The following is a 26,719-nucleotide window of genomic DNA, read 5'->3' as shown; positions in this document are numbered from 1 at the left end:
GCAACTATAGACCAAGCTTTACTTAAGAAGGCATTTCTCTCATCTAAATCTTGAAGGTCATCAAGGAAACATTTTTAAAAAATATCTTACTCAGGAAGCAGTTTGAGTTGTGCATTAAAGTAAATTACACTTTTTCCACAGTTTCCCATTATACCCAAAGTTACTCTAAAATAGCCTCAGAGTTCAATGTTTTTCCACGCCATTGCATGCCTGTTTGCAACCTTCCTTTGCTTGTTCATAAATATATTGAGGAGCTGTCAGACTTACAGTGAAAGTAATCTAAAGTGTTAACGTGAAATGGAAAATTCTTTCTGCTTTCTGAAACCTGTTTTACTTCGATTATATTTCCCTGTAATCTGAGATGACAAGTTTGGTGTTTTGCATTGGTAGTTTTAGCTACTTTCAAAATAAAACACTGGGGGTTGTAACTGTGTTTGGCTGGGAAACACAAGTTTGTAGGGGATGGGCCCACCATCATTTGAGAACCATTTGACAACATCAAAATATAAGAACATACGTGCAAAAGACTTTAACAAGGTGTGCTTTTCTCCCTAAAGCCTTTCAGGGGTTATGAGATATTAGAGAGCACCCTCTAGTGATTTGCTGTTTAAAAATCTAGTTGAAGTTCCTGCCAAATTGACCGCATGTATATCCACTTTTTGAATTGCAGAAAATGGGATGAGAAACCTGCAGAAAGTCATCACTGAACTTTTCAATTAGCTTTACGGCCATCTCAAATGTGAGAAATTCTTCCAGCTCCACAAATCATTTATGTTCTTGCGTGTGAACGCATGCAGTGATTTGGCTAAAGCTATATAACAGTGAATTAAACAAATAGTACCAGGTGTTGGGCGTTTACCTGGGAAATGCAGCTCTGGCCTCCTTTCTTGTTTGTACTTTGGTGCAGCTCCAGTTGTTTTGTTTAATGTGGCCTGTCGGGTGAGTCAGAGGATAGTGAGTAATGATTCAGTCATGCCTGTAATACTAAAAAAAAGAAAAAGAAATTTACACCCACACGCACGGACTACTGTACAAGGTACAAGTTTTGTCTTTTTCATAGTGGGATAAAACCTTTCAGTTATTTGATGTAAAAATAATTTTAAAAAAGGTAAGCACATTTTTATCTCTATACCACCTTTCAAGATAAACATCACAAAGTGCTTCAAAAGAAAATACCAGAGTATAAAAAAAGAGTTAACCAAATGCAAGCGTAAAAGGCTTTTAGCAGTTTTTTAAGACAATAAGAATTGAATAAGAATTTGGTGAATTACAAAACTAAATCAAACCAAACATAGAGGAACTGTCCATGATTTTATGCTTTGTCAGTTTGGTTAAAAAAAATAAAAAAATCAGCAGCACAACCTGACGACCTTGCCAATTAGGAGAGTTTCTGAGGTCAACTGCCCTCACAAAGTCTTGTGCTTGTATTGTAATACCTGTTTGGACTTTCCTAAATATTTCCCCTCATAATGTGCTCCAAACAATAGCCTGACAATTAAAAGGGAAAAAACCCAAGAAACATGCTCCCTGGAACTAATAAAAATGGCAGGCTGCTTAAACTAAAAATATAAGTAAAAACTAACTTCAAACAAGGAAACTCACCCTGGAAAACCTGAAACTAAGCTGAATTGAAGTCAAATCCTCAGGTTACCGACTGGAAACTTAGAGTTGTTACTGAGTCACTTCAAAATCTGAGCTCCCCAAAATTTACCCCAAATTTTGATTTATAGGGGCCGTTTTTTCTTTCTTTTTCCAACTTCTGAGAAAATAAGATATATTTTTGCGTTATTAAGTCAAGTTTTTTTTTTCAGATATTAACCGAAATTTTTCACTTATGGATGGAAAAATATATATATTTTTGTTAGTGGCTGAAACAAGCTTCCACAAATATTTAACTAACTTGCCAACGTGCACATCTCATTTTATTTTGAAAATCGACGACCCGGAAGATTGCTTTCTTCTTCTGGTGACCTCCTGGGAAGTCCTCATCATGGCGCAGGCAGTTAAGAAAGTTGTGAATAAAGTTCCCGCATTAGTCGGCGGTAAGCCTTCTCACGCTTCTTTTTATACTAGAACAAAAAGTGAGGTACTTACCATGAATCGTGTAGCAGGGGCAATGTCGCGTTGCTTACAGTTTGTAGCAGTTGCACTGTGACCTCTGGCGTCAAAACATCAAACCCTGCAGCAAATCTTTATAAGTTTGTGAATTTGTATTTGTACTTTATAAAGTGTTTCATGAGAGGCGAAATAACCGTGTTGCGTTTGGCTTTGCTGGCTTTACTGCTCCTTGGCTGACGTGGTCTGTGTGTGACTTTCAGCCGCTCTTACATACTCCAAACCCCGGTTAGCGACCTTCTGGCACTACGCCCGAGTGGAGCTGGTCCCACCGAGCCCAGCTGAGATCCCCAAAGCCATAGAAGCTGTAAAAGGTCTGATCAGGAGCTATCAGACGGGACGCCTGGGACAAACTACAGTGAAAGTAAGTTTGAACTGAGTCGATTAACCTCTGTTGACCTTTTAGATTAACTTGGCTGCACAGAAAGTAGACCTTGAAGGAATGGCCAGCCTGTAATTTGTAATGAACAAATAGTTTGACAGATGTGTGCTTCCATGTTGCTGTGGGAGTTCAGGGCCCTGAGTGATTCGATTTTATATTGGGCACCAGAAAGTACCTATTTTGAATATTTACCAGTAGGTTGTGAATTTTGCTTGAGGGTCATTCCAGATGAGTTCATCAAACACCTCGCACCTATTTTAGGGACTTTAAGCATCCTTCTATGCTAACTTTAGCTACACTTGTGAGAGTCCATATTCATATAGCCATGGCACGAGATATTGCCGTAACATTTGAGGGCAATTTAAGTAGTTTATGTAATTGGGAAAAACAATATATTAGGTTTTTAAAAACCCTACCTTCATCTATTATTCTTTTAAAATAAAATGTAATATCTCACTGTAGGGACCTGAAATCCCCATTAACTTTGCCCTTTTCATGCAAATCTGTGATGGTGAGGTGGGACTTTTTTTTTTTTTTAAATTTCATGGCCCAACATTGACCCTTGATACATTGGTCACTCAGTGGATATTGTGCTTTTGAGTTGGAAAACTTAAAACACTAACTGACTAACATCTTTATTAAAGCACATGTGATAGTTATTACTATCCTTTACAAAGTCTGTTTCACTGTCTCAACGTAAACATTGTGGGTCTCTCACAAACACAAACCTTTACAGAACGTGTTAAAGTAAAAATAGGTAAACACACCATCACAAGTGCAGTAACACCAGCTGAATAAAATGTCAACAATTACTTACAAAACCCTCTTTGTGTTACATTATCAGGCCTCGTGCAGGGACTGTTACTGAGTGTGTTATTCTAGAAACATTTAAGGAGTTTTCTTGAGTGACAACTTGTTGTTTCCTTGCAGGATGCCATAAGGAATGGACTGGTGACCACTGAGGTGCTGATGTGGTTCTACATCGGAGAGTGCATTGGCAAAGGAGGCATTGTTGGATATGATGTCTGAAAAATGAACTTTTCTTCCTCCTCTTGCTTTTCCAGTCATTACATTCTCAACAGCCTGCACCAAATTCTTCCAAATAAACAGATGTTTGTATACAGGAGTAGATTTTGTGTCTCGAGTATTAATTTCAAGAGAGAACTGGGTCATATTTTATTCATAAAAGATTTACAAAATGCAAGAAACCAACGCTGAATATGTTCTACACCTATTGTAGAGAATATTAAAGTTTGCATACATGTATAATTTAGAGTGAAAATGTGGTAGTACTGCAGATGGCAACAAAACACATCTTAATTCAGGCCGCATATTTTATAGATGCTACTGCTACGTAATGATGGACATCTCCTCTCGCTCTCGACTCTCCGACATCGCGTTCACGACGTTTCCCAGGTATCTGCAGAAAGCTTGCCTTACATCCTCTGGCTCTTCTTCTAGGTTGGAGTGAATGAGCAGCAGTCTGCTTAGATGTGACGCTGCACAAGAAAATGTGACTGCATTAGCCCAGAGATAATGATTCTCATGACTCTCAGAGGACTGCAGCACAAGTTACCTAAAGGCAGCCGTCTGTCTTCCACTCCACTGCCAGGCTTGTGGTGAGCTATGAGCAGACACTGGCTGTCCTGCAGATCTTGAGAGGAGATGAACATCGAATGCCACGTCTCTATTTCTTTGAGGTGACTTGGAACATCAGGGTTAAAAATGATCACCACACCGCTGGAGTCCTTCATGATTGCAGGCCAGCATGACTCAAATCTGTATGAAAATACATTTTACTACCATCATATTACATCGTAAGTAACAACACTTCTCTTAATTGTCACATAAAGGTAAGGATAACATCTATGCCTCCACTTACTTGAAATCCCCTGAACAGTCCCAAAGTTCAACCTCACACGACTTGTCACTGCTGCCCTCAGGCTGTGATTCAAATTCCAGTATCCTTGAAACAACAGAAAGTAGCTGCACTTTGTATTTTTACACACAAAGACTGATATCTGTCAAGGAAGGCTATGATATTGGTTCAATCTTGTCATTGCGATGACTGATTTTTACACTAAAGTGACACTCGGAGTGGCTTAATGTTGAAAGCAGTAAAGCTCACATAGGATTTGTACCTGACTCCTTGAGTAGGTCTGTATTCACCGCCCACATTTTCTGTTGTGTCTGAGAGAAAATTTGCAAGAACGGTTTTCCCACTCTGAAAAACAGAAAAGCAGATGGCTTTAAGTACGATGGCAAAATAGTAGCACATTACCCAGCCTGACAGACGGGAATTGTTACCTCCGGCAAGGAAGTCGTGTTTTTGGTAGCATTTGCATGCATGACATTCTTTCTGTCTGTAAGCACGATAGTTTGAAAAGTTTTGAATGAATTCTGGTAAAACTTTGTAGGGGTGTAGAGTGGGGCCATGTTTACAAGCTATTAAAATTTGACTTGTATCCAACAGGTCTTTGGGGTCAACTTAATGATTTACTGGTTGAAAATTGACAAAAAAGTGTTAGAACTTAGAAACAGTGATTCTTGTAAGTATTCTGTGCATTTTCAACATATAGAATGTACCATACAAAGATCTGAAATGTCACGTTTGACCTCTGACCACAATATCACACTTTGGATGCACACTAGTTTGCATCCAAATATCATGTCACATTTCATATCTGCCTTTCTTTCACCTTGACCCAAAAATGCATTATATCTTTAAAATAAGTACAGTCAAGAGAAAGAGAATGAGCTGCAAGCTCAAGTTATTCATGAGTGAACTGCCTTGTGGAGGTTTGCACTCTCATGTTTTTAAGTAAATATTAACTTTAAAGTTAACTACCAGTATTACATAAAAAAGTAAAAAGTGGAATATGTCCTTTCTTCTCCTTTCACCTGCTCCCTTTAGGGGTTGCCGCATCAGCCACCTCAGCCCTTTTTGTGTCCTCCTTCACCACATCCATGAACCTCTTCAGTGGTCTTCCTTATTTTCTCATGCCTTGTAGCTTCATTATTAGCATCCTCTGTGCATGTCCAAAACATATCATCCTTGCCTCACCAACTTAGTCTCTAAACTCAACCTGTCCTCATGCATGTCTTCCATCACCCTCACCCTACTCCTGACTTCCTCATCCAGTACCAACCTCCATCATTTCCTTGGTGGCACAAAATAAGCATTCTTGTATGTATGAGCACATTAAAACCAATACACACCCCTCAATTAATATAAACAAGTACAGTAAGTTTTGATATTTATTTATTTTTTAATATTGTGCAAAAGTCTTGAGCTACTTTTTGTCGTTCTTCCAAGGAGCCAGAATTTTTTAAAACTGGTCTCGAGCAATAGTTCTCCAGGCTTTCTGAAGCTCTTTCAAAGTTTTGTCTGCCTTTTCACCTTTTAACTCAAGGGATAAACCAGTGTTGTGTCTACACAGAACAGACAACTCAGCAACAAACCTGTCTTAAATTGTATCTCTAGGCACTTTGTTATTAGTAGCCTGTTACAAACATATAATTTTGGTCCCATGGTTCTGGTTGAACCCCTGTTACAGACTGGCAGGGTGTACCCGGCCCTGTAGCAGTTGGGATAGGTTCCAGACCCCTCCGTGACCTTGATAAGGGTAAGTGGAAGAGAATGGATGGATGGATGGATGCACTGTGGTCACGCCAGCATCGAATCCATCCAAGTTACATGGTTTATTAAAATAATCAAATTACAGCACTTATATTTATGTTAGACTACTTTTAATTAACTGCTTTAGCCCACTTACAAGGAAATTTAAAAAAAAATCTTGTTCATGACCTGTGTAGTATGTTAACACTATTGGAAGTCCCAAACATATTGCCCATGCAGCAAATGCACACACAAATAGTACAACTGAAAAGCACGCATTTTGAACACAACCAGCCATTTATTGGGCTCCCCAGAGCCCAGTTCTCAACAGAACAGAAAAAAGTCGGCCACCATCTAAAGGATGGTTTTGAATGTCCTTCAAAAACCGTAGAGAAATATTCCTGAGGGTACTTAAAGAAATTACACGAAAGCGTGTCTCAAAGAGTTCCGACTTTCGTTGAAAGTTGATCGTACCAAATATCGACTTCCAAACTTGTTATAATGTTACAAACTCAGTTTTTAATTTAATATACTGTGTTTCAATCTATGTTTGCACATTTTTCAATAAATCTCTGCACCCATTTACCTATCAAAATATAAACAAAAACATGAGGGGTGGCTCGAGACTTTTGCATAGTACTTATCACTCCTTTTCCCTTCGTTACGACTGAATTTATACATTACTTTGTTGAGCAGTGACAAATAAACTCGGAGCGTAAATGTAACGGTGAAGGGTATGAATACTTAAGTCCAGTGCTTTCTCTGGTAATATTAGCCAAGGCAAATTTCACTGTTGACGCTTTTCGCTACCTGCTGGAATCTGAAAGGTAAAATAGCAACCGGTGTACAGTCAAATGAGAATTTACTCACCTCATTGGGACCAACAAAGAGTATTTTAGCTTTGAACATTTCCACTCAACTGACGCTGGTTAGCATTAGCTTTTCAGCTAACTTATCTTTACAAAATTCCGGGATAGCGAAGCAGTATCGCAACAGCAAGGTAAATGTAAATCAGCCAAACTTAGCTGCGTACATATCTAAACCACGTCATACTATATTTTTACCTTTACTTAATAATATATATCTCTTTAAATGATCTTCGATGCTTCCCGAGGATGGCGCACTAGCAATCGCGACAGTAAACTTCTTTTCCGTTTCTATGGTTTCAACCAGGCTCTCTGCTTTCTCTTGTTCATTGGCTGTTTACGGGTCTAATCAAATTTGGCCCCGCCCATTCAACCCTTAGGGAACGAATCAACAAAAAGATAGTCAGTTGACGTCGTTACGCTGCCTCACATCTAACCAATCGAGTGAGACTTTCCAAGAGGCGACTCCCCAGAGTGGAGGAGCGTTATTTACAAGAGGTACAAGGCGAAGGAGTAAGTGTTGTTTAAATTTTCAGGCATGCTTTTGTAAGTGGTTACTTGGTTTGGGCGTTATTAAACACGCTAGACTTGAATGGCGATTTACTTGGTATAATTACTAAAGTGCTTGCTACGCTTAGAGTTCCTTAAAGCTTAACAGCCACTTAACCTTGTCTGTTGCTAAGAAGTAGCTTCCTTGGCGATTGGCTTTCTCATGTCCAAGCAGGACTTTTAACCTTCCTCTTGTGTTAGCTGTCTGTAACTATCTCTTATGTTGAAGGGTCGCCTTTGACCAGTGTTCTAAATAACCCAGAAAATACCCTCAAAACAGCGGTTTATCATCCAGTTTGTTTGTAACCAATGGGTTACATTGTTAGGCTTTTTTATGAATTAAAATGATCAATTACAGCACAGGTGTCAAACTCTGGCCCGCGGGCCAAATTTGGCCCGCAGCCTAATTACATTTGGCCCGCGAAGCCATACCAAATTACTATTAGAGCTGGCCTACTGGTATTATACAGCTAATATATATATTGTTTAGTATTAAGCTTTGCTTGTTCCATATTCAGTTTTCCAGCAAAAATTATTTGAGTCCATAAGAAGAGATTCATTCTTAAATCTGGAGGAAGATTTTTTTTTTTCAATAAATATTAATGTTAGCCCGCGACTTTGTTCCAGTTTTGAATTTTGGCCCACTGTGTATTTGAGTTTGACACCCCTGAATTACAGCATATCGCTTCTTTTCATTCTAAAAAAACCCCGATAAACTGAACCTTACGAGAATTTTATGAAGAAATAAAAGGTTGTGGTTCTATTACCTAACTATTACTGAGAAGTATTACAACAAAATGTCTAAAATACATTTCTTCTGATTATTATTATTTTAATATTATTAACTATAGTAACGTTATAGTAAAGTAAAGTTGTATTATTTTATTTTATTTTGTCCACAATGGTAAATTTCCTCCTGAGAAGGTATTGCCCCAGATCATAGATGCTAAAGAAATTGTCACACATGATATTGTGACTCCACAGTCCAGTAGTCATATGAAGGACTACGCGCTTTCCTCGGTTTCACCCAGGGATGCCACTTGGAGGTTTGCCTGTGTAACTCTGTATTTCCCATGCATAGCCGGTTTTTGCGCATAGTATATTTGCACATATCATTTGAGCATATTATATGCACATCTGTTGACAGTAAGAGGCATGTCTCCAGAGGATGACCTTCGAAGTCCCCCCCTTGGTTTCAGCGGTACCAGGGAGGATTTCACTCTGAGTCGTGGCGACCTAGACAGCAGTCATGAGCCTGTTGGTAGAACCAGGGCACGCAGCAGTCTCCATACAGGAACCCCAGAGTGTGAGATCAGCTGGTGAGGTCCTACAAGGATGATGCATTTGAATATGCACTTGCCAGCTACCACAACTTTACTGATTCAAAGTGTTTTCTTGCTTTCCTTTTTATTTTAGTCTCAGAGATTTTGGCAATAAAAATAATCCTTTCCTGAAAATGCTAATGGATGCAGAAGCAGCTGCCAATTCTGCAGCAATCCAGCTAGTGTCGTTTAAAGACGCCATCGACGATGAGTATGCTGTAGGTCTGCAGCAATTTTGGATAAAGCTAGCTTTGTGTAAAGCCAAAGGGTTTCCTACATTAAACATATGTTTTTGCAACTGCTGTCCTGCATTTTCTCTAATTTTCTTTTTTTTTAATGTCAATTAAGGATTCAAGACAGTCTGCCAAAGATAAACGCCAAATTGCAAGACAGCGTGGGCTTCTGCTGGAAAAGCTAGAGGACTTTAGACGAATTAATAAGTCAGTGCGACAGAAACTGAAACAGCTCCAAGAGGCAGAGGTTTGTTAAACTGCTACTACACCGTATAAGTCAACTGTATTTAGTCTGAAAATGTGTTTATTTATGTCCTTGCTTTAAATAATTCCGCAAAGGCAAATCGAATTGATGCAGACCAGCAGATTGACACGCTGCTGAAGAAGATCATGCAGGCTGAGAGTGAAAATGAGGTGAGTGTTTTATTACACCTATGCATTGGCACAAAAGAAGGAAGTTTAAGGGAACTAAGCTTTGTGATTAGCTTGTGAAGATTTAGTCAGTGAAACAAAGTGATAAAGGATAAGTTATAGCGGTTAGATAGATGGATTATTAATAATATTTCATTTATTCAAATTCCATTGTCTCGGCCTGTGATCAAATTCTTTATAGATTCCCTCACTGATTAAATTTTTCTGGGGAACAGAAGTAGAAATATAGTTTTCAGTATCAGCTCAACTGTTTTATTACCTTTGAGTGTGACTCAGCTCTAGGAAGTGACTGAAAGAAAGAGATCACAGATAAAAATAGCCGAAATGGGCTTTCTCCAAGCATGGTTGGGCTCTCCTTTATAAATAGGGTGAAGAGCTTGGGCATTTGGGAGGTGTTCAGAGTAGAGCCACTACTCCTTAATATCAAAAGGAGCCAGTTGAAGTGGTTTGGGCATCTGGATGCCTCCTCAGTGAGGTGTTTCAGGCATGTCCTACCAGGAGAAGGCCCTAGGGTGGACCCTTGACACGCTGGAGATTATATCTCTCAGCCTGAGAATCCCTTGGTGTTCCCCCAGATGAGCTGGAGGAAGGGGCTGGGGCAAAGGGGCAGCCTTTGGTGATTAAACTAGTGAGAGCACAGCCACATTGGTTCTGATGTCACAGGACATACTCTAAAGGTGTTAACTTTACAAAAGCGATTTTAATGCACCTAAAGTGAAGATATGGTGATGTGATAATATGCATTGGTTTCCATGTTTTTTCTCGCAGAATTTAAAGAAAGATTTGAGTGAGAGTGAACAGAAGGTCAGGGAGCTGATAGATCTGCGGAGAAAAGAGCAGGTAAGTACAGCAGAGATCATTTGCGGATGAATTAAGTCATTGCCCATGAAATTATATGTTTACGCTGGCTTCAACAGGAGAACGTAAAGAGTGCAGTTCACATGACCAAGTCAGCAGAGGCAACACGTGCTCACCTACAGGGACAGCTACGCAACAAGGAAGCTGAAAACAATCGCCTTACTGTACAATTACGGGTACAGACACCTTTATCAGCTGGCTGCGCTGTAGACTAAACTGCTTTATTAATGTATAAATTAAAACTGCACACTTGTGGGTTCATGGTCTTTGCAGGCTCTGGAGAGACTCATAACCGAGCAGAAGCTGGAGATTGATGATCTGAAGGGGTCTATCACCTCTCTGTCTGCGAAGGCAGCACAGGACAAAGAATCTCTGAAGAAAGCCACCCGAGCTCAGAAACTGAGAGCGGAGAGATTTGAAGCTGCTATTGAGAAATGCTACGCACAGCTGAGGGAAAAGGTACGAGGTCAAATTGGTTCATTATTTTGGCTTCAGAAGCAGTTGAGGATCCCGTTTGATCTTTGTTTGTCTTGTTTGGCAAACAGGATGCTCAGCTGGCCAAAGCCCATTCAGAGAGAGACTCAAGGAGAGGACAGAAGGAGCAGACGACAGATGAGAAAGACAAACTCGTTGCTCATATAGACTTATTGAAAAGGTTGGTTGGTTCTCCTTCCCAGCCATTTGTCATTTCTGAGTACATCAATATTCAGATGATGCATTAACTGTAAGTGTCTGTTTCCATTAAAGCCAAATTGCAGACTTGACAATGAGAGTGCAGAAGGAGAAGGACGAGCTAACTGCAGCAAATGAAACTCTGATGCAAAGGCTCGAAAAACTCAGCTCAGACAATGGAGAACTCGGCATAAATAATGCAACACTCAAGGTACAAGTTACTGAACAGCTTGTATGTGAGAGTCATTACTGTGAAAGGCAAAAAGCACAGACATGTTGCAAGAAGTCCGGTTTCCATATTTAGGAGTTAGGAGGACCTTATTTTACTAAAACTGTTTGGATTTCTCTGCTATCCCAGGAATCTGTAGCTCAGCTGGAGCAGCAGCTCGCTGAGTGCGAGTCTGCCCTCGTAGAGGAGAAGATCGTCTCACAGGAGAAGAAGCACCAAGCTGAACAGTGTCATTATCAGGTTTGTGTTTTGATTTAAAACCTTTTACTTTCTCGTGTGCTGCAGCCCTGAAATATTCCAGACATCACCCAGTGACAGTGGGTCAGCTCCGCAGCGCTGTGCCTGTGAGATGTCCGATGCACGCAAGATTAGTACAGGTGACTGTCCAGTGAATTCACAGCAAGGAATTGAGGATCTGGTTTGCTGCCCTCTTCCTTTTTTTGTGCAGGCAGAGCCTCAAAAATCAAACTTATCAAAGTATTTTTTTTTCCAGCAGTGACAAACCAGACCTAGACCATCCCTTGTTCTCTGCAGGGAAACTTTTAATCATGTTTGTAAATGACTGTTATTTTTATAGACCCACTACTTTACTCTGGAGTCAACAAACATCAAAAAATGTGCAATGTTGAAAAAAAAGGCACTCTTTCATCATATTTGATCCTCTTAAAGATCATTTCTGAATAAACACTGACACACAACAAAGAGTGTTTTATGTTCTTAAATCTTTCAAACCTTTTACTTCTCATCTATTAATTTCAAATATTAACCTTTCAGTTCTTGTTTTTTTATTAGTATTTTTCTATCTTTCTATCATGTTTGAAGGTCATTTTTTTCCTGACACAGTTAGGATAAAGTAGTTTCCAAACAGGATTACAAGAAACCTATTATTTACAGATACAGAATGTGGTCTGTAGAAGCCACTGAATGAATGACACTAGTTTTTAATGACAGGGAAGGCCACAGCAGGTTTCATGTTAATGTTCTGTATTTTTTTCACCTCCAGGTTGCACAACTTCAAGCTGAGCTCCATGATTCAAAGATAAAATATACAAGTCTTTTAAGAGAAACAGAGAAGACACGAGATGGAAAAGAGGCAGAAGTTGAGAAGGTACCACCGCCCTTCTCTTTAATTTGCCTTATTTTATTTACGTTACATGCACAGTTTCTGTTAAGCTAAAAACTCATTCTAACAGCCCATTACAAGTCTGTCCAGCTCTGTTTCACCTGCTGTTTAATGGACAGTCATTGTGCACTTAGTTTTCTTTTTTCAACTGCATAACCACAGCTGAATGAATCATGTACATCCGTGAGCATCTCTTGGAGAGGTGTGCTGAGTTTTAAAGCATATTACTATGTTTCATTTCCCGAAACCCAACTCTTTTTTTTTTTTTTTTTTTGTGCCGTTCCTCCTCTGGAGCCCAGGTGAGGCAGGAGCTGCACGGGCGCGTGGAGGAACTGAACGCTTACCCCGAGTTACTGAATGCAGCTGAGCAGAGTCTCTTTGAGTGCCAGGAAAACCTGCAGCGCTTGGAGAGGAAGTGCTCAGAAAAGTCAGAGTCCATTAGGCAACTGCAGGTTAAGGTGTGCAAAGCCAGCTGCTGTGGTCAATGTAAAATGCAGTCATTTTCCTATTTTTTGACCACTGGGTGGCAGTATAGCCTCAGGTGACCGCTGGTGCATTGTGGTTTCTAATATTGCTGTGAGTTTCGATGTTTGTGATTGCTGTGCAATGTTTAGGTTGAACCCACTAGCGAGTCTTTTGTGCTCCCCAGTGTGATCTCTGGTAGAACCAGACGACCACGTGTTTCCGTCAGAAATACTGAGTTTTTATCTCGAATCTGCTCGATTTGAGGCTGATAAATGTTCAGCAGATCGTGGAGGTAGTTGTTGTTTTAAAGTAGCATTTGTGCACGTGGTGTGATTAAATGTTTTCTGCACGATTTACTTGTAGCCCGTGGAGGCAACTCTGAATTTTATGTTTTGCACACGCAGATGGAGAGTCAAAGCAAACTGCTGAGATCATCTGCAGAGATGAGGGAGTCCATTCATGAGGCCAACTTACAATTACAAGAAAAACTGATTTCTATCCAAAAGTAAGACCTCAAATATCAAAAACCTGCTCATATTATCGGTATAGAAATTGATGCTTACTCTATGTGTGTGTGTGTGTGTGTGTGCGCGCGTGTGTGTGCGTGTGTGTGTGTGTGTGTGTGTGTAGAGAGACAGACAAACTGCAGCAAGAGAACCTGGAGCTGGTACGGAGGCTCGCAGCTCAGGAGGAAGCTCTCAGCTACAGCAACCGGCAGCTGGATCAGCGCTCATCAGAGTGTCAGGCCGTCAGCCGACAGCTGGAGGCAGCTTTAGCAGACGTCAGACAACAGGTACAGGTTAGCTGTTGGAGTGCTGACCAACAGTTCAGCACCTGTTCTTCACTCAGATCATCAAGTAAGACATTACAACCTAACAGTTCAGTCGAGATTTGTTTGAAGCCATGCCGTAAGTAATCCAGCTGGAGCTACATAGTAAACAGGCAAAGCTAGATATGCATGTATCTGTATAAAACAACTTGTGTTACTCCAGTTTGGTGTCAAAGAGAGATTTATCGTGCAGAAAATGGCGCATCACATAATGATATTTCACATTTTCACCCCGTGTAGGTCACTAAGGTGAAAGAAGAGGCTGTTTCCAGGGAAGAGGCTCTTCAAACCAAAATCCTGGAGCTGGGAGCCGAGAAGAGCAGAAGGGAAAGCGAGCTGAGGCTTCTTCGCCAGAGCAAGCTCAACGTAAGGGCCATAGAGAAGACGCACTCACGTTAGATGGAACATTTCTTGGAAGGCAGCGCTGAGCTGTATTATCTGTCTGTGTGTCTCTCAATCTGCAGGCAGAGAAGCAGTATGAGGTACGTCTGAAGGACCTGCAGCTTAGCCTGGACCAATCAGAGAGCCACAAGCGAAGCATTCAGAATTATGTCGATTTCCTCAAAAACTCTTATAAGGCCATGTTTGATGAAGGACTGCAAACATCAACATCTTATTTTCTGAAATGATGGAGGTTTGCATTTTAAATCCTGATTTGTTTTGCACTCTGATATTTATTGGGTCTGTTTAAAAGGGCAACATGGGGGTAACTAAACCCTGATTTTTAATTGGTTTGATCAGTTTCTACTTTTACATTCAGATTTTTGAACTGCATTTCCAGGAATCAAGTAATCTGCTGCTGTTTTTTTTAAATGTTTTCAGATGTTTGTACATCTTGAACTATGATATTTTGGTGCTATTCTGTCCGTATGACAAGGAGCTTGTTGCATAACTGTTACATAAGATTGGCCAAACTCTGAGTTGAGTAACACCTAATAGTACTGTTGCATAAATATTACACATTTGAAGTGTGAATGTAAGATAGCAAAGACTACACTGGACTGCAGGAAACCTCTTTTCAATTTCTATTATTTTATAAATTTTAATAGATTCATTTATAAAAAACAAAACAAAAGGACTTTCCAGCAGGGTAACACGAAATTGCTAGAAGGACTAGCAATCAGGTTATTTTAGGCACAATGCAGTATGTACTTGATCTGTCTTATGCAAGTGGCTACAGCTGAACAACTTTTTTCCACAGCCTGCAACTGAACACCAACGAAATTATGACAGCAGTTGTTGGCCAATGCAAGTGGTGCTTGAAAACGAAACATTTTATTGGTGCTTACATCCTTTTCAGTAACCTTTGTGTCTTTATAATGCATTCAAACAGTGCACGTGTGCGATGATAAATTACATGTGCAAGTAAAGCAGCAGGCACTCCACTCAAATAATGTTTGATTGTAAGTCAGATACATGTGTGATTAAAATGTGAATTTATGAATTGAATGAATTCAGAGTGAACTGAAAACATGCAAATGTGGTGCACAGCACAGTGCATCACTGGTGGAAGGGTTTCCCAGCTGCCAGTAATGGCTATCTACACTCTGCCATATTAAAGACGTAGCACACTGTGTGTAGTACCTGAAATAAATGCCACCCTCGTGTAACACTATGCCCTCTTCACTTAAACTTGCACATTCAGTGTGTGAATGTGTGTGTGAATGGGTGGATGACTGGATATGTAAAGCGCTTTGGGGTCCTTAGGGACTAGTAAAGCGCTATATAAATACAGGCCATTTACCATTTACATTCTGACAGGGTTGCGATATCTGATAATTGGCAAAATTATAAATTAGCCCCTAAAGGCTGCCAGAATAATATAAATCCCAATTCAAATATAACATTCTTGCTATCAATACGCAATAAGCAGTTTATACATTTAGAAACAGATTTCTGCTCCATCTTCTCCACGGGCTTGATCTTATAACGCTGATAACTGTGGAAGCTTCCACGCCGTCATTCCCACCGTCAGTTCAGCAGAAAGCAAAACTTTTGGATTCACAAAAAAAAAAAAAAATCTAATTTTAATTGCAAATGACTTTTTGTTTGGTCACATTTTGTCCCAGCTGTGTTTACCTGCGATAGAATGAATCCATATTTCCAGCTGTGACTTTGCCCATCACCCATAATAAATCTTCTGCTCTGACTAGTGAAGCTGATTCAAAATTCAGCGTCTTTACTTTTAATTTCCCTGTCATCCTCCCGGTGCTGGAAACAGGCGTTTGTTTGTTTGTTGGTAGTGGACATAGCAAAGGTGTGGTGTGCACTGGTTGTGTTTTATATTAGGATTCTCAGCTGGACTGAGAATAATTATGTGTGGCCATTAGCTGTGAAGTCCATGCCTTTAGGTTGCAAATGTAACTGCCCACTTCTATCTCTGTTGTTGGTTTGTCTAATAAAAATCTTATATTAATCTGGCCTGGAGGCAAACACAAGAGCTCCGGTATCAGTTGCAGCGTGACTTACTGAGATTTACCGAAAAACTGAGCCATAAATGTACTGTGTTTATTTCTTTTGTTCTCTCACTGTTGCTTGTGCTTCCCTGCTGTATCTATGGTAATAAACTACTGTGAGTCCAGACCTCTGAAAGACTGATGTGTTCCTGCATCGGACGTATTCCCTCGAGTGAGCAGGCCTCCTCTCAAGTTCTCAGAGACAAAGCTCTATTGTGCTCTCCTTCGGGGGATGGAACGATTTCATGGCTGCGTGCGTCAGTACTTATGTTTTTTTCCTTTGCTCTTGTGGTCTTGCCTGTTTACGTAATTCTGTCGATCACTTTGGGAATTTGCTTTTTTCTGCTGCTTTCTGCTTACATCTGACTTTCGGCATTTCAGCACTGAGATGGGCACACCCTGTGCTTATGTGCTTGTTAGGCTCAACAACTTTGATAGCCCTGACGCATAAACCCTTGCAGCTCTGCGTAAACCTGTTGGTTGGGTTAGTAGTTATGTCCCAGCTCAACTCAGGGGTGGTGGAAAGTGCCATTCAACCAGACAGCCAAACGCAAGATTTATGAATTACAAAAGAGGCAAACTGCATGGATAAATAGGGGTTGGCAAATCAAAGAAAATTTAAAAAAACAGACGGGAGATTTATAGAGTTCAAGAGATTATTAAAGTTCAAAAGAAAATAACTCCCTGCCCAAAACAAAGAGCAGAGCAGCAACACCCTTTTCCCTAATGTAGCTTAACAAAAGAAACGGCTGATGTGTGCACAACCCCAGGCATACACAAGCACCTCAAAAACATCATCACTGCTCCTTATTATCTGCTCATAGCCCTAAAACCGAATCAGCAGAACACATCTTAGTGTGTGCATCACAAACAGCAGTCTTCAATGAGACCTTAACCAGGTGCATCTAGTGAATGCTGGACAGGACCAGCATCTCTCTAATCAGCAGCAGAGACAGAGTGATTGATTGCGACAGAGCCAAGTGATGGCACAGCAGAGCCCACCTTTGACAGAAATACTGAAGAGGACACAAGAGCAACAACAGCCACGGCCGTGCAATTCACAGTCTTATTTCAGTCACATTTGCCTTCTATTCTGCGTATCGTAAATCGCAGTGGAGGGTTTAGATTATCGGTGTAAGCCTATACCACTGCCAGAAAGCAAAAATCTGCAACTTGTGCCCAGCATCTGTGCAGCACCAGGCAAACTGCTGAGAAGTTTACATTACAGACATTCCCAAAACTATTCAGTGACATGTAGGTCCTCTCAGAAGTAGGTCAGCCAGATGCTAAAGAGACTGAAAATCGTTGCAGCAAAGACCCCCTGAGAATTTCCAGTTTTTCTCAAGACAAACTCTTAAGTAAGATAGTGGGGAACTGAATTGGTTTTCCTTGAATTTATTGGAGATTATAATCTGCTAACCATGAAATTAACAGTCTGTGTGTCCAGGCTTCAATCATATTTCTGTTTTGCATTGACAACCAATTACAGAGACCAGGACAGTAAACCAAAAGTACAGTTTTCCATGCTTAACATTAACTTTGCATTAAAATGAAAAAAAAGTATGAAACATAACCCTTTAAATAACACGAGTGCAGTGAATCAAAAGAAACAGCCACCGCGTGACGACACATTTAGCAGCTGCCATAACTTTCCACACTGCGATTTAACATGTTTTGTCATTAGAGGCTTAAATATTATTAAGTATGTACAAAGAATAAGCAGGAAAAACATTTTTTAAAATGCAGCATTCACCATTTAAAAGCAGCTTCACAAAGAAGCAAACCACAAGGCTCCAATAATATGAAGCAGAAGTCTTCTTGCGCTTAAATCAAGTCTTTCGGTTAAATTTTCAGTTTGTGGATGTCATCGAGAGGGCTGTAGAGCTCAGGTGTCTTTTTAGCGTTGTTGGAGCAGTTGAGATTACACTTGCACGATTCGATCGTCATCACCATCCTCCTGAAGGTCTCTCCGTTTTTGCACCGAAAATGGAGAGGCATTGTCCGGGTCCTGTGTGGCCTGCAGCATTGTCCGTCTGAGCAGGATCCACAGTACCTGCGCTGCAACTTTTTCAGGCTACGACAACCTGCGTATGACAGGTGAACTGGATGGCTTGCTTTTCCTCTGTGACTGCATTTTTGACCTTTCTGCAAGAGAGAATGTATCTAGGCTTTAGTCTTAACATGGATGGGTTCTCAGCCTCTAATGAAATAATCACTGTATATGTTCATCAGCATATGGTGTACCTTCGAGGTCAACTGTTTGCAGGGACGGATTTCACAGATCCGAGTTTCTTTCACCAGTTTGCACTGTTTGTTGCGGTTGGTCAGCCTCGTGGACACACCAGAGCCGCAGGATTTGGAGCAGGGTGACCAGGCTGTGGTTTGAGGCATGCACTGGACTCCTCTGGCAAACATGTGGTCCACTGAATAACTCCTGAAAGCTGTGCAGATGTTTTTAAGCAGATATTTTTTAAGTTAAAGGTGGGTTAAAATAATGAAAGCAAGCAAGACTTAAATGCAATAAATATCAAGACTGCTCACCAGGCAGAGACTTTGATTCTCCCCACACAGAGGTGAACTCGTTCTTTTTGGAGAGGTCGTCTTCAGTGGTTTTGACTTTGCTGAACTTTCTTCTGTGCTTTTTTATCATAGCGCTCTGTGCCTCTGTTTCCTCAGGGCAGACTAGTTGTTCGCAGCACCCTCCCGGTACCTTGACCCGTCTTAGTTTGGCACAGCCCAACAAGGGCAGCGAGAATTCACGTGGGCAGAGGGAGACACATCCGACTGCACCGTCGATGCAAGTGCACTGGTGTTTGCAGTTAGGATGGAAGGTTTCCCCACTCTGATAAATCTTGCTGTTGTACTCACATGTTCTCCCGTTTAATTTGGCTGTTAAACAGAAGCAGGGAAAGGCTGATGTGATGAAAAGGGAAAAGGTGACAATTGAAAAACAAAAAAGATCAGAAAAGGGAAATGAAGTCAGCGTACCTCGACAGACTCCCTTATCCGACCCTCCGAAGTTGCACTCCAGTCCCTTCGCAGCATCGCATGGCTGTGTCTTGCTGCAGTCTTCAAAGAGCTGCCGGGCACAAACCTTACAGCATCCACAGCTGTCCAGCACGAGGCTGACGCTGTCTGCACATGTTGGGACTTCAAGGGGACACTGGCAGTCCTTCGGGCACGAGGCTGACACCTGAGGTTAGACCAAACATCCCACCTTTGTAATCAACATTTCTTTCACCCACAGAATATAACAGCAGGCATAAGACACCTTTTCCTCACCAGCGTAAAGCAGAAGATCTCGACGACAAAGACCTTCCACATCTTCTCCAGCTGAAGCAATCTCTCCTGAGTGAAAAAGAAAAACCAGCCTCCTTAATATCACTCAGCAGACCTGGCAGCGGGATGATGGCTGTTTGTTCTCCCTCTTTGAGAGTCCCCATCCCCTTTTATCCACTTCAAGCAGATCTGACGTAGACTGAAGAGGTGTCCCGAAACTATGAGAGGAATGCTTCTCCACACGTCCTCCCATAAGCCAAGCAGAAGTTTCTCCCTCCCTCCTCTCACACTCGCTGTGCCAAGAACCACCCTGTGCAGCTTCCACTCTGCCAGGGCTTTCTCTCCGGTTTTACTGTGTAATGCTTTCTCATTTCCAAAGAAAGCAGATATTTTTGACCATTAAGATTCTCCAGAAATAAAAGCTTACATAACATGCAAAACAATGGCATGGATAATTCTTTGATTGCAGTGCTGGGAACTGATTTTATTCTGTTTTGTGACACAATGATTGCACTATTCAGTCTATATCACTGTTATGAAGGAGCTCTTTTGCGCCTAACCAAGACTTTACCAGCTGGTGCTGGACCATATATGTATGTATACCTGGCAGCTGAAATGCATGTGAACATGGCTCCTTAAGGGATTTGACACCGGGCCACTGCAAGTTCTGACATAAATATTGAAGGAAAGCCACATATTTCTATGACTGACTGAATTTCTCCCTGAGCTGAAGCTCTGTTTAGACTGTTGCACGTTGTCTGCGAATAATGTTTGTATTTTCCAGCCTTGCTAGTGTTACAGGTTAAATTTCCCTTCAGTCACCCTGTAAGGGCGTGTGGATGGAATTGAGTTTAACTTCAAGATTTCACAATGAGAGATGAGAGCCTCCTGGAAATGTTTGAAACTTGATAATCCTCTGTTTAGTCTAAATCAGAGCAGTCAGAATAAGATGCTAGACAAAAAAAAAAAACAAGAATAAAAAGAAAACCCAAGCAATGCCTGAAGCAAAATTCCTCTCAGGATGAGCAACAAAGGCATTTATAAGGGAGAGAATACCTTTCCTTTCATTATAACCTGTGAGAATAAGAGGCTGAGCAGAGCAGATTGGCACAGCCGCCGTCTTATCTAACTAAGGTTACAAAGGCCGGTCTGAGTCAGCGCCAGCTCCGGCAGATGAAGAGCGAACAAGCGGGAGCTTGGTGTGTTTACCGATGCCTGGAAATCGCTGACTGTTGTGGCTTGGTGTGGAAATTTCCTTCCAAAATTATAATATCAAGAATCTGCACAAACATGTTAGGTAAGAAGAACAGAGGCGGATGTGGAGGGCAAATTGCATGTCCTCTTCCCACAGTTCAGAAAATGAATGTGAAATAAAACAAGTGAGAAATTGAATCTTTCCTCTTTCTTAACATCCTAAAACACTGTTACCCCAACAGTTTGAAAGCCAGGGTGTCAAACACTAGGCCCAGGGGCCAAAATCGGCCTCACGGAGACTCCAGTCCAGCCCACTGGACAGCTTTAGATAAAAATGAAGGAAGGCATGAATCTTGGACTTTTAACTGTGTTTTCATAAGCTTCATTTTTGCATGTAAAGACTTCAGCCATGGTCATTCACGCTACACCAAAGTAACTGGTCTTTTCTAATGGGAAACTAAGCTTCTTTACACTAAGACCGGCCCATGTAAGATCAAAGATCTGCTCCTCGATGAGTTCAAATGAGTTTGACATCCCTGGCTTAAAGGAGTAGTCATCACTTTTTCGAGCAGATATCAGTGATGCTGAATATCTAATATGGCAGCAACTCAGTGCATATAGTAAGCAGAACGATAGTTTAGATACGACTGTTTCTGGAAGCCACTGAAAGTTTATATTTCAAAAAGAAATAATAAATAAAAAAGTGCCACGCTGTATTACAAGCTGAACTGATCACTGTAAGTGAAACCTCCGCCCTGCCTCAAATTTTCACATCATGTGCAAAAACAACAATCGATAAAATAAGACACTGACCCACGGGCATAAAATCAGTAGACTAATAGTAGACAAATTATAAATAAGAAAATCGTATTAGAAAGTTCAATGAAAGATGATCAAATTCAAGGAACATCCTGGGCTTCTTACTACATTTTACAAGATCCAGAGAAGCTTATTCATGTCTTTATGTCTCGCAGGGCTGCCTAATGCGAGGCTCTTTTTATTGTCCTTACTAAAAAGACTGTTAGACGGCTCTGATTCTCAGCTCCCTGCCTTGACTTCCAGTAAGGTACAGATTTCAAACAAACAGCCCTAAATATATATCTGAGATGCTTAATGAATATGAACCCAGTGGGTCTCAAACCTGGTTACAAGAGCAGACAGATGTGAAACTAAAGAGGGCTTTATATACGCGTCTTGCAAAGACGCGTATATAAAGCGTGCATTTTCTCATATCTTGCAATTCACTTAATGAGAGCGACATGTAATTACTTCAAAGTTATTGTGTTAGAGAGACCTTTTATCCTCCCACAGATACTTGATACAAGCCATGGGTGGACGTGCATTGCACAGTACTCTGCAGCGCCCTGTTAAAATTACATATCCCTGATACTTAATGGGATACACTCGAATGAGTAAGGTGGGTGGGCAGGTTATAATAGGCTGTGTGAAAAAAAGCTATAAAAGAAGTAATTTTGCATGGTTCTTCGACTGAAAAGCACAAATACCTCCTCACTTACGCATATTGTAAAACCACAGTGGATGCAAGGTCACGGTGGTGTCTTGGCTGTTACGTGAGAGTGGGTTTTGTGCTGATATGAATGAAAGTCCCGTCGGTGACATCATTTCTATAAATGCCTTCTTTTCTTTTGTGTCTGGCTCTGCACGAAGGGCACTCTGGAGTCAGCACACTGGGTTCATTTGAAATGCACAGCTGGTCATTTCCAGGCTGCTGAGCTCTGCTGTCCAGCATGAATGAAGGGAATTGTGGAGAGGACAAGTGGGCACGCATTGTCTGTTTCTGTTAACGCTCATTCCACGTTTTTGTTTAACATCTGACATTCTCCTGCTGCGATGAAACAGCAGCCAGACAGCTGTGAGGGGCTTTAAATCATTATCGCTGCATGAGTCCTGCGATCTGATTTACAGTTCATATACATTTCTGCTTGCTGATGGTGGTTTCACACAGCACATACAGTACTACACTGCAGAGCATGACAAAACAAGCCTGATAACAATCTCCTCAGGGAGCGCCCGTCCTCTCTTTGTGCTATACTGAGATTAGGGGGAAGTGAAAATCTGCATGCGTTCAGCCATTCTGTGATAGACTTCATGTTTACCAGAGTGTCACATCACTTCTACTGCGCAGCAATTCCCTTTGTATATGTGAACTTTGACCCGGTGTTCTCTCTGAACTGCTGATGATTTTAATGCTATGACCCTTCAGCTTTATTTGTATATAAACTGTTCTGTGACCTAATCGATGATACAGGCTCTGCCTGCTGAAAATTTACATTGTGATCATCGCATTTCAAAGCTCAGTACTACACTTTAAAATGTGTCCAGCTGCATGACTGACAGTAACGGAAATATATTTACTCTAATTCTCCGAGTTACTGTGCAGATTTTCCAAACAAGACCAGCAAACCAACAGTTTACATAAAATCAGCTCCACCACAGCCAACTAACTTATTAAACCCTTAGTTGTTTGTGTAGTAGTAATAACCTTATTATTATAATTATTTTTGCAGATGCTGTTTCAGATAGTTTAGTTTGTGGTGCTGTTGAGCTTGTCTTTGTTGCATTCTGAGCTTTTTCCCAAGGCTCTGTTCATCCAGTTTCTACGGAGGAACTAACACTATTTAACTTCTACGCTGTTTTTCACAAGGAAAATTTATCTGATGGCGACAGCTACTTTGCAGTGACTCCACATACAAAACATGCAAACAGATCGTAAAGCATAGACGTTTTTTGTGAAGCAACTGAAAAGCCCTGCATCACATTAAAAAAGCCTACGTTTCACCTCAGATTTGCGTCATTACAATAAATCAGCAACAAAAATTCAGAAAAAATTATAAATTGAAATTGAAATTAACTGAGAGTTGCTCTGTACTTAAGTTACTTTGTAGATTAGAGAAATATCTTGTGCAGTATAGCCACGCAGTACAGCAGGGATGCCAAACTCAGCTTAGTTAATTGCCCACAAAGAGTAAACTAGTAAAGTAAAAAGCTCATATCCCTCCTGCTTCTTTAAAACCCTGCCAGTGGTAACATTTCACATTATTTTATTTTCTTATTTAATAAGCAACCTTGAGATCACATAAGAAAAATAACTGCAAAACTATGTCTCAGTTTTTCCACATTCATCAGTATTATGGGAGCCTTTAAGAGGGCCACTTCTGTGCCCTGGACCACATGTTTGACACCACTGGCCTATAGTTTACTGGGTGTATTTAGGCAAGTGTAGCACTTACTTTTCTTTGAATGAATGCTGTCAGACTAAACTGTGGGGTATAGCAAAACCTGCCAAACGTGGTGTTTGTATGCGAGAAGGTCCAACAGCGCCACCTAATGGAGTTATCGAGAAGCGCGCGTGGCCATGGTCGGAAGTGCAGAAGCGCAAGAAGTCGCACATCAGAACTCAAAGCGAAGACAGTTGCTCAGTTTGGAGTTGTTCTGGTAAAACAGGAGAAATCTTGAGGTGAACGTGGACTTTTTTATTCACAGTTACCGGTTTAAACCAGCGCTGAGTGTGAAACCGACGTCTCTGCCGTGTGTTGACGTAGTTAAGCCTCGACACAATCAGGAAGTCCGGGGATTTTTTTTCCGTTGTTGAAACAAAAAAAGTTGAATGGATAGTCGACAGACCACCTTTTATCGATTAATAATAAGGTGTCAGCTTATTTAACTTCTATAATTTATTCGCTGTTGTGTTTTAATCCACCACTACGAGATTATTAAAATAATCTTCAATCGTTACCACCTGGATTTTCACTTTGCGGGGGAGAGGGATGGATGCTCCTCACCTCACTGAAGATGAAATGGCAGAGATAAAGAAAGACGTGAGTATTATACTTCAGGCACGCTCTGGCTTCCTAACAGATGCCAGATCAATCTGATAAGGGGAGCCATGTGGAAACAGATTCACTGCTAAATATATATTTATGCTTTGCTTAGCGCTATAGGCCTATTAAAAGGAGGAAATGCCCCCACCACACCCTCTTTGTGCCCTCACAATTTCCACTTTCTGTAGGATTTAACAGCAGGACAATAAGATGGACGTTTAGGGCACATCTGGACACCCAGCTTACTTTGTATGTGCCACAGAGAGAGCAGATCCAGGCCTGCTGTAGTCTTTGATTTGGGGGAAGGGGGGTGAACCCTGGACTGTGTGTTTCCTGTTCATTGACACCTCACTTTGCTCTCTTTTCATCTGCCCTCCGTGACTTCCTGTGGCTCTCCAGGTGCTGACCAGATTGCGGCACTACCTCTGCGATAAAATCAGAGCAGATCGCCACCTGGACTACCTGCGCTCTCGCAGGATCCTGACACGAGATGATGCAGAAGAGATCAGCTGCAGGACTACGCAGACCAAGAGGATGGCCGTGCTGCTGGACATACTGGCTGAGAACCCCCGCGGCCTGGATGCCTTGATCGACTCGATTCGGGAGATGCGCTCGCAAAATTTTATCATCGCAAAAATCACAGACGAGGTGCAGAAGGCCAAAAATGAGAAGATCGAGTCCCTCAGAGGTTAATACGTCCATTTCTAAAATAGTTGTGTGTCTGTGTGTATGTGTGTAATGCAAAAAAGTGCTTAATGCGTTTGTTCTTTATGACTTACAACTGTTCCCCTTTTTTTCCCCCTCTTCTATTACTCAGCGGCAGGAGCTTCCAGTTCCTCATCTGACTCCACTTTCAGCACTCCAACCTCAACCAGCGACCTCCCATCAACATTTTCAAACAACTCCACCTTGCTCTTTCACCCGGACAGCGAGAAAAGTCCTTCCAACTCAGATGTGGGCACCTCACTCGATCTGCTGTCTTCGCAAAAAGCTGGAGACTCCTCCGTGGCTTGCGCCAGCATCGCCACGCCTTCCACGACATCATCCAGCCTCCCGAAGCCCGGAGACCCCGGGGCGCCTCCTCTGCCGGACGAGGTAATGGTCGAGTCCCCCTCCAGCATAGATGCTGGAGCGCCAGGGTGCACTAGCAGTGGAGGCGATCCAAACTTCCAGCCCCTCCGGTCGCGCTCCCTCACGCCAACTTCAACTAGGAGCATCTTTTAGGAGCATATCTCAATAAGACAGTTCTCAACCGGTTAAAAAGCCAACCACAACACTCACTCTCTCTTTTTCAGTGATATTCGTGCTTTCGATGAGGCAGTTGGTGAGAAATTGCTGCACATGGGCATATACTGTATACTACCACTATATTAGCTAACTTTTAGAATGAAAATGGGGGCATTTTCTCATCAGCTAGGCTAACTTTTAAAGATTGTTTTTTTGTTTTTCAAATGGTGCCAATTTGTTACCAAACCAAACCCTAGGGTATGGAGATTGCCTAGTTTAAAATGGAAAATATGACTAAAATGAGACAACGGTGCCATCAAAGAAGAAAGAGGAAATCTGCGCGTGCATCAGATGCATTTCTAACGCGGTTAGATTTCCAGCGTGATGTGTCAGGAGTGAAGAAAATGTGACTCACCCTCTCTAACCTCTCCTACTCCCCTTCTGTGACAGGAGGTGTGATTTTTCTGATGAGCTGTAAAGGCCGAATGCAGTTTCTATGTTGTATACACTTGAACGACTACTTGAGCATATATATATATATATATATATATATATATATATATATATATATATATATATATATATATATATATATATATATATATCCATGTGTGTGCGTATAAAGAGCCAGTCTTGGAGCAGAACTCCAGCTCATGTTTTTCTGTTGTTTGTTTTCATGTGTGTGCATTAAGTCATCAAGAATTTGCTTCATGTTTTTGTCACTACAATAGTCTTGAATTAGTAAACATAGTTTCAGTGACATCCTATTTCTTTCTTTATTCACTGGTCATGTAATAATAAAACTAAAGGTTGTTCATATATGGACTGCGCTTGTGTTTCTTTTTTCCTTTTTTCATTGTGTGGTTGATTTCCTGTAGTGATTATGAAAAATCTAAATGTTAGAGTGCCGATAATTGTTAAAATAGGGCATCAACTGTCGAGGTCAAAATGAAGTTATTGACAGGCCTCCAACGTCTAAATGTGTCGTCAGCTTCTGGGTGTGCAGACGTACTTTTTTTTACTTCTG

At 41.2% G+C, this 26,719-nt stretch overlaps 5 protein-coding genes across 10 annotated transcripts; 3 read left to right on the top strand and 2 right to left on the bottom strand.

Annotated features, from left to right (window-relative positions):
- Window positions 1–1,944: 1,944 nt before the first annotated feature.
- On the top strand, window positions 1,945–3,626 carry LOC308412843 (ATP synthase subunit g, mitochondrial-like). Its single transcript, XM_080907459.1, has 3 exons — window positions 1,945–2,042; window positions 2,319–2,479; window positions 3,428–3,626. Exons 1-3 carry the CDS (start codon window positions 1,991–1,993, stop codon window positions 3,524–3,526), a joined length of 312 nt encoding a protein of 103 aa, XP_080763585.1. The 5' UTR covers window positions 1,945–1,990; the 3' UTR covers window positions 3,527–3,626.
- Window positions 3,627–3,659: 33 nt separating this feature from the next.
- Window positions 3,660–7,289, bottom strand: ift22 (intraflagellar transport 22 homolog (Chlamydomonas)). The gene is made up of 5 exons (XM_080907458.1): window positions 6,987–7,289; window positions 4,639–4,721; window positions 4,380–4,463; window positions 4,074–4,276; window positions 3,660–3,996 (listed from the first exon to the last, which is right to left on the bottom strand). The coding sequence occupies exons 1-5, from the start codon at window positions 7,023–7,025 to the stop codon at window positions 3,848–3,850; spliced, it is 558 nt and encodes a 185-aa protein (XP_080763584.1). The 5' UTR covers window positions 7,026–7,289; the 3' UTR covers window positions 3,660–3,847.
- A 111-nt stretch (window positions 7,290–7,400) lies between these two features.
- Window positions 7,401–15,306, top strand: LOC308412838 (outer dense fiber protein 2-like). 4 transcript variants are annotated; one of them, XM_080907455.1, is made up of 17 exons: window positions 7,401–7,495; window positions 8,679–8,850; window positions 8,948–9,071; window positions 9,202–9,333; window positions 9,426–9,500; window positions 10,287–10,358; window positions 10,436–10,552; window positions 10,650–10,835; window positions 10,922–11,031; window positions 11,124–11,259; window positions 11,407–11,517; window positions 12,281–12,385; window positions 12,700–12,858; window positions 13,270–13,370; window positions 13,496–13,658; window positions 13,935–14,060; window positions 14,159–15,306. In XM_080907455.1, the coding sequence occupies exons 2-17, from the start codon at window positions 8,687–8,689 to the stop codon at window positions 14,321–14,323; spliced, it is 2,046 nt and encodes a 681-aa protein (XP_080763581.1). In that variant the 5' UTR covers window positions 7,401–7,495; window positions 8,679–8,686; the 3' UTR covers window positions 14,324–15,306. The 4 variants fall into 4 exon arrangements, with proteins under 4 accessions (XP_080763581.1, XP_080763578.1, XP_080763579.1 ...); XM_080907452.1 differs by having other exon boundaries at window positions 13,496–13,664; XM_080907453.1 differs by lacking the exon at window positions 10,436–10,552 and having other exon boundaries at window positions 13,496–13,664.
- A 2,238-nt stretch (window positions 15,307–17,544) lies between these two features.
- LOC308383651 (CCN family member 1-like) lies at window positions 17,545–19,808 on the bottom strand. Of its 3 annotated transcripts, none has more exons than XM_080861698.1 (5): window positions 19,433–19,808; window positions 19,139–19,343; window positions 18,692–19,039; window positions 18,395–18,591; window positions 17,545–18,313 (listed from the first exon to the last, which is right to left on the bottom strand). In XM_080861698.1, exons 1-5 carry the CDS (start codon window positions 19,472–19,474, stop codon window positions 17,993–17,995), a joined length of 1,113 nt encoding a protein of 370 aa, XP_080717824.1. In that variant the 5' UTR covers window positions 19,475–19,808; the 3' UTR covers window positions 17,545–17,992. The 3 variants fall into 3 exon arrangements, with proteins under 3 accessions (XP_080717824.1, XP_080717825.1, XP_080717826.1); XM_080861699.1 differs by having other exon boundaries at window positions 17,545–18,295; window positions 19,433–19,804; XM_080861700.1 differs by having other exon boundaries at window positions 18,096–18,291; window positions 19,433–19,807.
- Window positions 19,809–23,979: 4,171 nt separating this feature from the next.
- bcl10 (BCL10 immune signaling adaptor) lies at window positions 23,980–26,511 on the top strand. Its single transcript, XM_080907457.1, has 3 exons — window positions 23,980–24,462; window positions 24,865–25,153; window positions 25,283–26,511. Exons 1-3 carry the CDS (start codon window positions 24,412–24,414, stop codon window positions 25,687–25,689), a joined length of 747 nt encoding a protein of 248 aa, XP_080763583.1. The 5' UTR covers window positions 23,980–24,411; the 3' UTR covers window positions 25,690–26,511.
- Window positions 26,512–26,719: the final 208 nt, after the last annotated feature.

The sequence above is a fragment of the Rhamphochromis sp. 'chilingali' genome (genome assembly GCF_963969265.1).
Source record: "Rhamphochromis sp. 'chilingali' genome assembly, chromosome: 16".
Taxonomy (NCBI): domain Eukaryota; kingdom Metazoa; phylum Chordata; class Actinopteri; order Cichliformes; family Cichlidae; genus Rhamphochromis; species Rhamphochromis sp. 'chilingali'.
The sequence above is the reverse complement of the archived record's forward strand: the minus strand, read 5'-3'. Positions and strand labels throughout refer to the sequence as shown.